Genomic DNA, 11,959 nt, shown 5'->3' on the forward strand with positions numbered 1-11,959 from the left:
ACGAAGAGTATCACTGACAGAAGAATAGTGAGAAGTACCTCACATTATCACAAGTAATCCGACTAATCCAGCCACAGAATGGCTTGCCCCTTGCTGCCTCTGCGTAGTCACTGCGTCATCCCAATGCCACAACGTCTAGGGACAACGCACTCCCTTTGCTGATCGATTTGCCTCCCAGGAACTTTGATTTCCACCCCCCGGTCTCACACCCCGACTTCCGGCTTCAAAAATTGATTCCTCCAGCAAAAATACAGACCTCCTCAAGGCTCTGCTCTACCTCTGTGTCAGCGTACGTTGGCCAGCTTAGTCTCAGCACTACCTCTCTCGGATCTTTCTCTGCCTCCTCTGTTGAGTATTCCTAGATCAATAGAAATCTCCAATCGGAACTATCCCTGCCCCTCACTGCAAAAGATCACTTCGAATTCTCTTCCCGACAACTGTTGTGCTTTAGAAATTTGATCTTCTGATCTCCAATGGCCCATATTAGATTCTTGTCAATGGCTCAGATCATTTGGACTCGATCTCCATCTTCTTCTAGAAGTTTCACCCACAGTTAGATTAATGCCCTTTAATTATTTTAATTTCCAAAGTTCAGACTTAGGCACCCATTAAAAATAATTAATTATTTTAATATACAACTGTCTCCAGGTGGAATTTCCCAAAACGATTCTGGGTATTGGAGAATGCATGTGTCCTAGCCTCCTTGCAAATTTTTGAGGCTAAGAGCACATCCGATGCTACCAGAAATCAACAGCTTCTATTGGACAGGGCACTCAAGGCCATACCTCGTCAAGCCCTCAAGCCAAAAACAATGTTGATGTTGGTTGAGTTCAAGTTGTTCACAAGAGCAACTTGAATAACAAGTTGACCGCTGGTTTGAAAGTGGCCATGACAAGGGGTCAGACATGAATAAATCCTCAACTTTGTCTTTGACTTCTGATATGGTGGTGTTGTGCCCTTCTCAAGCTTTCACATCTCTGGGGCTGAGTTAGAGGGGTTCTATCCCCATATCCTTTGTTAAACCCTTAGGTCGTTGCAACCCCAACAAAAGCTTAAGATTCATACCTTGGACCAATGGTTGTTTGTTTCTTTAAAAATTCTAGAAACATCGAATCCATATGTTATTGTAGTAGGGGAGTGGAGAATGAGAGTGAAGAAGACATAGAATTCATTTCCACTAGTTCCAAATGAAAGCTGCTCCATGGAATGTCAATGGATTAACTGACGCCTTTAGAAAGCACATGGTCTGAAAATTTACAACCATGTTCATATATATTGATATTCTCTGTTTGCAAGAAGTTAAATTTAATGGTGTTCTGTTGAACACTACGTTGGATTTGATTTGGCCTCAAGCTGTTGCTTTCTTGATGAGTCATGTCAAAGGAAAGGGAGGCATAGCAACACTAATTTCTCCTCAGTTAGCCCCATCTGTCATTGGTTGATGGTGTGATCCTCCCAGCATTTGGTTTGGACTTTGTTCAGTTTGGATGGCCATCTATTGGGCCTGGAGAATATATACACAACTAATGATGCAGAGGAAAGTCCAGCCTTTTTGGAATTTTGGATGTCTGATGACTTGTTGGAGGTGCCCTAGGTTGTTTGTGGTAAGTTAGTATGGTGGAAATACAAGATGATGAGGATGGATTGTTGCTTGTTTGACCGTCTTAGGGTGAAAAGAGGAGTGGAATGTTCTAAAAGCCAGGTTGGGGTTGTATGATCCTAATAAGTTCAGACAAAGAGAAGTTTGAAGCTTATCAGGATAGAGTGATTACCAAGGAGAAAATGAATATATTATCACATATCAGTGTTTAATATGCTTAGTGTTCCGAAATTACTTTAAACGAGAGAGCCCAAATAAAGAAACTAATCACTGGTTTTTATTAATTATCATTGCAATGCCTTTAGCAGACAATATTTAAGGCTCTACTCTATTCTTCATCTGTTCTGAAATTACAATGTGACTATTGAGTTTTACATGCTGACAATCCTTGAAAGAATTGCTTTCAGATCATTATATTTGGTTTTCTGTATTGTCAAAGTTTCTACTTTGTGACATTATTATTGGAAACCGTTCATACTTGAAAGTATTTGACATTTAACTCAGTGATCAATTTTCCCCTTTACATGCTACATCAAGCGTAGTGTCATGTCAACAAATTTAGATTGATTTCATAACATTTCAATAACTTGTTTATGATCTATTGCTGCTTTGAATTATTTTCACACTTCTAGTTACTCAAATTCCTGGAGAAGAAGCTAGTCCAGTACAAAGGGTGGTCCGAGTGGTTGATGGCTGTCAAACTTTTGTATGTAAATATGCATCACTGATTAATGTTGATATGTCCATTTTTGCTTCAGATGAGAATGTGCACGCAGTTCTGCAATCTCTAGTTGAAGTCATCACAACCACCAAAATGAAAGTAAGCTGTGAATCTTTTTTAGTATTGACATTCAATAAACCTCGCCATCACTTTAAGTCATAGAATTGACCTACTATCCCAAGAGCCCAAGTTTGTGTCACCCCTGATATATATTGGTTAATATACATATTCACATGACTTCATAAGAATTATGTCAATGGGATGCATCTAATGACCTTTGCTACTTCAACAAGCCCATACAATCTGCTTTTTAGTTCTACACACACACACACATACATATATTTGGATTCTAATTTGCATGACTTTCTATTTATGTTTATCTTGTATATGCAGGCTATCTGTAACTTAGCCATGTGGTGTATATCTGTTCAGCAATTTGAAGGTCACTTGATGTCCTTACATATTCATTCCATAATAAGAGCAACAGTTCATGCACTTGACAACCCCATGGGTTCTGTATCTACGACGTTTGAGGCATTTCAGGCATGTCTTACTTCTGAGGATTTCATAATGAAAATAAGCTAGTACTAAAAAATAATGTTGTCAAGCAATGTTTGGTTCTCCTTCTAGGGTAATGTACTGCCTGTGGTGTTATAGATGCTTGTTAGTTCAACGCTTTTAAACTTTTGCTTCATTTTGATGCTTATTTTATAATGTTTTCTTTGGGGCCAAAATTTTCCTTTTTCTATGCTTTTCTGACATTGTTAATATCTGCTTTGTCAGGCTGTGGTGAAATTGGTTGACCAGGTGAGCAATACTATGAGGGATTTGTCACATATTTGGTGTCCCCCAATTTATCGAAGACTTATTAGCACTGATAAAAGGGAAAGAGACATGGCTGAAAGGTGCCTTCGAAAAATTATGTTGACTTTCTCATCTCCATTGCCACTACTTTCTAAGGTGCCATGAATGAATGTTTCAATTCCCCCAAAAATCTCTGATTGCTAAAATTGTATGCATTTATGAGATTCCTTGATAATCTGCTTTGCAATGTATTGTATAACCACTTTGCTACAAATTTTTAGGCTAGCTATAGGATAATGTTTCACATTAACAAATATATTTTGATGAGCAGAAACTTATCCTTGTAAAATATCACACACTTGAAACTTTTCAAACAACAAAAAACTAAAATTTGGCAATATTATTGCATATAGTTCTGTCAATTGACAATGGATAGACTGCTTGAGTGTCAACTAGTTAACGATGTTAGGTAGATGAACGGGAGTATAGGGTAGTTATAGATTAGATAGCATTAGATAATGTTAACATAAGAAAGTGCCGAGGTTTTATCATAAGGAAAATAATGCAAGAAAGAGTCAATAAGCTAACAGGATTTTGTAGAGGCAATGATTTGAAGTAGAGGTTAAAGCTGCATGAGTCAAGCAAGCGGAGCTTGGATTTGTTAGTAATTAAATTGCGAAAATATTATGTTTTTTGGAAGGTTCTTCATTGTGGATGTTAAGTCATATGGTGATATTTTCTTTACCTTGCAATTTGTTGGATTTAGTACTAAACTGTGGTAATAGTTGTGTCACAACCCTGATTTTCTGTTTATAGAAAACCAATTTGTAACGTACATAAAGTATACATAAATAACATGATAATACATTACACAACAGTAATAATAATAAAACATACAGTTAGTATTAATAACCAAAGGTCATGACTGTTCATGTTTGTGACCAACAAATACTGATTCCTTTGCAAATATTTTCTATAAAATATATGTTCTTCAAGGAAAACCTTGTGGGGAAACCCTTGGGCACTTCCCTGCATTTTGCGGATGGTACCCAGTGTAAACCCGTCAGTTCTGATTATAGCGCTTGACGCAGTAGGGACATTGAGTGTGGTCACAGCAGTGGCAGCCAGACTGGGGGGTCGATCCCAGACCTTCTGCATGAAGCTCAAGGAACCCAACCACTCGAGCTAACTCACCTGGCTTTCTATACTATAAAATTATCTTATCTGATTTTATGTAGGATATTCTACATTCCAGTTTGTTGAGACAGTTGAGATGGCTTTTTGCATATCCGTGAAGTCTGGTTCTCTTTCAGTAAAGCAAAATGGTCTTAAACAAGTTTAGGAAACTGTGGAGAATGTTTTCCATGCGTCCTGACACTTGCATATTCCCACATTTATCCACTTTTCTTCCATAGTGGCATGGTAGCTATGAAGCATTATTGTATGTTTTTGGTTATTATTAGTAATCTAACTGATCTGTTATGGGCTACAACAACCTTAGTTTGTGCTTGAGGCCATATTTCTATTATGGATTGATGTTTGTTACCCTCAAGGTTTAATCCACTGCATTATTAGAGGACCATTGAACTTTTTCTTCATTTCAATGCTTGGGATTTAATCTCATGGCATTCCAAGTCAAACCGAAGTTGTTCCCATACTAAATTTGTGAATAGCTGATGCGAGTCTTGTGGAAATTTTCTAATTGAGTTGAAATTAGAATCTAGATCTATAATGATACTTGTTTTGGTTGAATACTGTTCCAACTTTTTATTGTCCCTAAAAATTTATACCCTTCGGAGTTGCTGAATTCATCTTTATTCAACTCGTGATATTGATAGTATGTGCTGCATAAACTTGTTTGTGCATTTCCATGAGGTCCTAACGTAGAAAGTGATAGTCTACCTTATGTTAGTTGAAATTCTTTTATAAATTGGTACTATATTGATACCGATATTTTTTTGCTGGGGATTTCTGACATTATGCATATAAAATTGTTCTATTTGAACCGTAGCTAATATGCATTAACTTCTTTTCCTCCAAATTTGGGTTGGAAGATTGCTGCTACAGACATCAAGCAGAATTTACTTTCGAATATGGAGAAGTTGCTGCAGAATAATGGCTGTAAAGTGTATGTTCTTCAAGCTTGGGGATGGTTTATTCGCTTACTTGGGGAAAATGTAATAAAAAGCAGGTCGCTTGTTAACCAGATGCTGAAAATACCACAACAAACTTTTGCAGATCCTGATACACAAGTGCGCATTGCTACACAGGTTTGATAAATCCCTACTCTTTTTTAAGATAGTGTGATGTGTCATTTTCCTTATCATGCTTATCCCTGTTGCATATGGGATAATTTGTTTGTAGGCATCTTATTAGTACAGTTGACTTTTTGCATTTACTTTATATTTGTCTATTTTCGTTATGGTTTCAAATGATCTCAATATAAGTCCACCATATTTACTTAATTATATAAATGCTAGAGGATGACAAGGAGAAGATTGGATAAAGCAATGTGAAGGCAATGCTATTTGTAGAAATTTCTTTATAGATCAGCTAGCTCTGATACCATGTAGAAATTCTCATTGTAGATTAAACTGATTATGCAATGTACTAAAGCAAAATACTCAATCTACTTCTACTATCAAACTTGTGGAAGCTTAATCGCTTTTGAGCAAGATCAAACAGAACACATATAACAGAGAAGAAGATTCAATCACATATGAAACACAAAAGAATACTCTGGGGAAAGCCTTAGCGAAAAACCCCGCTATCTGTATTATCATACAAGTGGAAATATCTCAGGATTACACAAAGCTTTAGCTCACAAGCTATCCAACTCTCAGTACAATCCTTCATTGTTGCTCATAGACAGTCAAAGGCTTCTCACAAACCTTCTCCTCTGCCCTCCAAGCCTCCTATTTCTTTGCGCTGTTTCTCCTGGATGATCCAGCTGTAACCTGTGTGATTCTCACTTCACACACTGCTCTGACCTCTGTAGAAACTGCGCAATCCTGAAGGAATGAATTCCTTTTGCATGCAAGAGATATTCACATGGAAATATTCTAGCAACTGATAGTACATTGTCCCTTCCTTTAATCTCAACTGGGTCTTTGTCTGAACTGACATGCATGAGTTATTTATGAGAGAATATTTAGTTATCTGGAGAACACTAGTTGCATGCATGCATGCATTAACTCACTGAATTCACAATTAGTTCCACAAACTCTTTGGAACTAATTTAACTGGACTTAACTCAGTTAACTGAGCTAACTAATTACAACTCAAATACAACTCATTCTTATCTCCTTAATTAAGGGATAACTTCCTCAATCAAAGGAATAACTGTTGCATGTCTTCACAAAGACTTCATGTTTGATTTTCTCCAACTAATTAACTTAAGATGAATTAATTAATTATTTTTCAAACAGCTGTTGAGACCAAATTCGAATTTTAATTCTCAATTTTAATTCAGGGACTGATTAAAATTGGAATATATCCTGAAATGCTATCTATAGCAATGCTATTTTTATCATTTCTTGTTGCTATTTTCAACACTATTAGCTATTTTAGATTTATTGATTGAAATTCTCTACAACAAATGAAATTCTGTTTGGTTTCTCAGTTACTTAAATACTTCTTATTTTACTCAGGAGGTTTTGTTTGTATTTTTCAACTAGCAGGCTGCATGGGAAGCCTTGATTGATGCCTTCATTCAATATCCTGTGCAAGCAATGGTAGATCAGACTCCAACAAAGAAAAATTTGTCACCAGAGACAGTTCTTCTGACAGCATCAGGAGCAAATCATCAGTTTCAAATCAACCCATCTCTCAAACACTTAAAATTGCTTATGATGCCCTTAGTGGAAGTCATGTCTAGTAAATGTGATGTTTCTGTGAGGATGTCTTGTTGGAAGACTTGGAACTATCTTTTATATAAGCTTGGTAGCTCAGTGAACAATCCTGCTGTTGTATCAATTGTTTTAAATCCAATTTTCAAAGTTATTTTTGAGACTGGACCGGACAACAAAAATTTATGGATATGGGATCTTTGTCTGGATCTCCTGGAGGAGTTTGTATCTGTAAGAGTTAAACATGATGAATTGAACATTCACGTGGACAGGGAGGCCATATCCCCTAAGACTCCATCTCATGGAATTTTCTCAAAAACCAACAAAGATAATTTTCCGTATCTCCCTATCAAATGGTTACCTTGGAAGCTCAATCAAATTGAGCTTTTGTTGAACTACGTAGGAATTTTATGGAAATGTGGTTTTACGGGTAACCAGTGCTCTGATTTCAGTAGTTTAACTTTGAATGGTTCCTTGAGGATATTCCGTTTGATTTTAAAAGGGGTACAAAGTGATTTGAATGAAGACTTAAAGCCCCTCAAGGAGCATGTGCAAGTTATTCACTTTATTCTACACTTTGTGCAAGGCTTATGTCAGGATTTTGCTTTAAAAACTTCCTCTGATTGTACCAAAGGTCCAAACCTTACCATTTTTAATTTTCTTGAAGTTATGAAGGATGAGTTAAGACCTTCTATGTTGGCATCCTTTTCCTTCAAAATGCCATTAGATGTAAATGAAATTTGGAAGATTAAAGGGGGCAGATTTTCAGACAGTTTTGGTCACACACTTGGAATTAGCTTGGCAAAAATTGATATGGTTACTCCAGTTGTTTATCTTACATTGCTATGGCTGCATCTAGTAGCTCATCTCTGCTCAGCTGAATTAGAGCAAGAGAAGTTACTAGAAAGAATGGGAAAAATAACTCAAATTGTATCTTCTGGAGTTGATTCTTTGGAAAATTTTCAAGTACTTGCAAGTTTACTGTATGCAGTTGGACCACATGCTAACTTTTATCGTACAATAGAAATTGACCAAGTTAATGAATGGAAGGACTCAGAATCTTTGCCTCTTAAGAATGATAACATTTTTTGGTTGAGAGTGTGGAAGGTATTTACTACGTGTCTCAGGGAGCATATAGAATTTGTTAAGGATGTTACCTTATTTGAGGTTGGCACCATAGAGGCAGGTTACCAACTGATTTACAACTTCCTGTTTTTCCCTATGCATGTTGGGGTTCTTTATCCATTTGTCTATTCAAATGAGAGATCCAGTGACCATAAATACTACAAAGAATACCGCAATATGAATCTGGAAAAGGAACTGGATCTGGTTATTCAAGAGTGGGTTTTGCTCTATGATGCTGCTAATCTCATCTCATCATTGAAGAGTGCTCGGATGAACACTTTTGCTGGGGGCTTTTGTAAAAAAGTCCTGAGAATAATTGATGAGGAACATGATGGACACACTTCAGTGGAAGCTCCAAAAGATCGTGATTCTGGACAATTATTATTTTTGAGAAAGTCTGATTACCATTTGAGGTTAGTTGGTGGACTAGCTGCTCATGTGCTTAAGCAGGTAGATACTACGACTCTTGGAAAGCTAATTATAAACAGTTCAGGAGGGAAAGGGGCAAGTGATCCCAGCAATATTAAAAGCATTTTGACCTTTGTTGCCAGGTATAATTCAGTGAGGCCTATGCAGGCTTTATTAATTAAAATATTTTCTTGGAATTTTGAAGATTAAATTTGATATTTTGGCAGATCACAACACTTTGTTGTAGTCCTGTTTTACTTTAAATGGTGAAACAAATTTGATATGGCAGTGACACATGATTAGTCACACATGACATTTTTTTTGTCGTACTGACAGGTTCTTGGAGCAAGCAATAAATGCTGATTGGAACTGTGTTATGGTGTCGAGGTGCATCTTTGACAGTCTGGTCTACATTTATCTGTATTTTACAGATTTTGTTTTCTTGTATATTTGTTAGACAAATGTTCCCATAAATGTTATGGCCTTATTATCTTTATGTTAATTTCTTCCAGGGTCTTTAATGCAATGACTTGCTTTCTCAATCATATTTCTACGCAAGATGATATACTTCTATTTATGCAGGTCAGCTTTCAAGATAATGTGCTATTACAATCATCTTTAGATATGAGTTGGCATGGAGCATGGATTAGCTAACACTCTTCCATGGAATGTTGTTTTCAGAAACTCTCCAATCCTTTATCCAAATGGCTTTGTGCTAGCTCAGCTGTTGACAGAATTTCCGAGGAAGGCAGTCCAGTTTTTCAACTTGAGAAGGTTTGGAATCAATTGCTCAATTGCTTGCATAAGAGCAGACCACCAACAATATTTGATTCAAAGTTACTTAGCATCCAGGCACCTTTACTAGTGGCAGCATTTGGGCATAATCATTCTCCAATAGCCAATCATACTATTGCATTTTGGGAGACGACATATGGAAAAACTTCTTTGTTATCCTACCCAGAATCACTAGTCCCAGTTCTTATCAGTTTGTCACAGAAAGTGAAAATTACTCTGCCTGGATTCAATATCTCTTCTTCTGCACAATGTGAAAATGGAAATGTTTTGGAGCCAGCAAATGAATTATGTCCAAATATCTCAGAGAAGATTGATATCAGCAGGACATGCTCTGGTTTTGTGAACTGTAGCACTGCCAACTATCAGTCAGGGATAAACAAGGAAACGTCTGTTGGATCAACTTCTTTTAATGTCATCACTGGCTCACAAAATATTAAACGTTGCCAGGGGATACAGCACTCTTATTCTACAGGAAAAGGTGAAGTTCCCTCAAGCAGCTTGCAAGGAGTTATAAACAATCGTGAAGGAGCAGATAATGTAATTAACCAAAATGTAAACCTGTTTAAAGGAAGGAAGAAGCTGAAGTTCATGGATGACAGCCAAGATATAGATTATGTCTCAATTCCATTATCTGTAGAAAGGAAATTACGTCCTTTGACAGATCACCAGAGAGAGGTCAAAAGAGCACAACGAGGGAGGGGAATGGATACTATGGGACACGGGCCAGGTATCAAGACTTACACAGCTGCTGATTTTAGTCAAGGAAATGGTGATTCAGAAGAGCCCGAGGAACTCAACATTACTGATATAATCTTGGATAAGTGTAGGAAAAAGAACTAATCTATGAATACAGTTACTATGCATGTATAACAAATTTGACGTGGACATAAGTAAGGGTGTTTTGGCTTCCCTTTTCAAGTTTTGCAATGTTTTTGCCAATAAGGCTACGAAGGATCATTATCTAGTGATTGTTCGAGAATTCTGAGCTGCTTTTCTTAGGAAATATAAAATTCTGTTTAGCTAACTGCATTTTCATGCACACCTTTTCAAATCTGTGAATTCTTGTTCTCTAAAATGGCTTTGTTGTATAAAACGAATGAGTCACTAACCATATTCATCAACCTTATTAACATTGTTCTCAATGCTGACATAGAGCTTTAATCTTTTCATGCTTTGAGCATTGGCTGGGCCTAACTTTAGTTTTGCAAGTCCACGTGCACCTCTTGTACGAATCAGGCACGTACAGTTTAAAAGAGCTTTATGCCAAGAACTTTGGTATTTGGATATAGATCTTTCTTCCTCTTTTCAAGAGGATGGCCCTCATTATGTCTCTTACTCCATTTGGGTGCTGAGTTATACTGAATCTGACTCGTTGTGTTGAACTTAATCTAATCTGAGGTTGATGATGTTTAGATTGTGATGTCTGTGACAGCATTGGTTGATGCCAAGTTGAAATAAATACGACTTGCCGAGTTGTGAAGTCAACTTAATCTAATTGAAACTCTAGGATAACTTTGGATCTCTCTATTACCTATTTCTTGGAGAATGAGAATTCCTTCAAGAGTCAGTTCTATCAAACATTGACATTGTTGTGGGAGTTGGCTTCTCTCGTTGACTTGGTACAACATTCCAGAGTTGTTCATTGTTTTCTTCTCTTCAATTACCTCTTTCCAAAGGCATGTGGACTTTGTCTTGAGCTTCTTCATGAGCTAGCAAAGAAGTGAAAAGATTTATGGAACACATAAAATCTAGTATAAGACAAACAATGAAATAAGAAATTGGTGATCCCATGATCAGTCGTTCCTTGATTGTTCGTTTAGTGCAAAATTCCAAGATTAACAATTCCCCCACTGTTGGTTGTGATCGTATCATCTCTCGGGTGAGTTTCTAAACTGTCGCTTTTGTGTGCTTTGGTTTTCATTAATGTTGCTTTCACTTATGTGATTGTCATTTTCACTTGCTTAAGGTGGGGAAGTTCATTGCCTACTATGGGTTGGGACATTCATGGGTTTATGAATGATAGAGGAGGCTCATCTAGGACCTATAGGAACCAAGGTGATTGCCATGGAAGGGGATATAAATCATGTCTTGGCTTTTGCCCACGTGCTAAATGTGTTTGTCTTGGCTATCTTTTGCATTTTGTGGTACAATTTCCTATTGAATGTGGCCAATTATGCTTTTGCTTTTCTTTTTAGCTACATCAACCTCCGGGGCATTGTTCCAGGCCCGACCCAAGGTGTGAGCAAGGGGAGGAGGAGGCTAACCCCATGTGGACCCAATGGACACATGTGGACCGAGATGAGAAAATAGATGAATGGGGATAAAATGAGTGGAAGGGGAGTGATGTAGGTGGTATAAAAGTGGGACTATGCAACCAAAATCTGGATTTCCTGTGTAGTGCCAACCCAAAAGACAAATGGTAAGCAAAGGAGACCCCACAAGACTAGAATACAAGGGTAAGCATGAAATCGGGCAATGGAAACATAAGCCTAACCCACTCTTTCTGCTGAATCCTCGCACCAATTTATGTCCAAAAGTGCCCATGACAAGTAAGGAGAATTTCTCAACTACACCAATGAAAAGCATACCTTTGGGGTTGGAAGGCCCACCTTCCAACATACATTCATGACAAGTGGTTGAGGGACCACATGACCAGCT

The 11,959-nt window shown here is 37.4% G+C and overlaps 1 protein-coding gene across 1 annotated transcript in view; it reads left to right on the plus strand.

The window, feature by feature from the left end:
• LOC149141390 (uncharacterized) overlaps positions 1-10,325 on the plus strand; it is a 63,581-nt gene extending 53,256 nt beyond the window's left edge. The window contains exons 3-10 of the mRNA XM_089448953.1: positions 2,359-2,420; positions 2,715-2,864; positions 3,105-3,281; positions 5,180-5,395; positions 6,806-8,649; positions 8,843-8,893; positions 9,019-9,088; positions 9,188-10,325. Of these exons, the coding sequence (XP_089305079.1) occupies positions 2,359-2,420; positions 2,715-2,864; positions 3,105-3,281; positions 5,180-5,395; positions 6,806-8,649; positions 8,843-8,893; positions 9,019-9,088; positions 9,188-10,141 (3,524 nt within the window). The 3' untranslated portion in view covers positions 10,142-10,325. The remainder of the gene's footprint in view (positions 1-2,358; positions 2,421-2,714; positions 2,865-3,104; positions 3,282-5,179; positions 5,396-6,805; positions 8,650-8,842; positions 8,894-9,018; positions 9,089-9,187) is intronic.
• The last annotated feature ends 1,634 nt before the right edge of the window (positions 10,326-11,959 follow it).

The sequence above is a fragment of the Pinus tabuliformis genome, chromosome X (genome assembly GCF_031772625.1).
Source record: "Pinus tabuliformis cultivar Carrire ecotype Pingquan chromosome X, CPIR1, whole genome shotgun sequence".
In the NCBI taxonomy this organism is placed as follows: Eukaryota; Viridiplantae; Streptophyta; class Pinopsida; order Pinales; family Pinaceae; genus Pinus; species Pinus tabuliformis.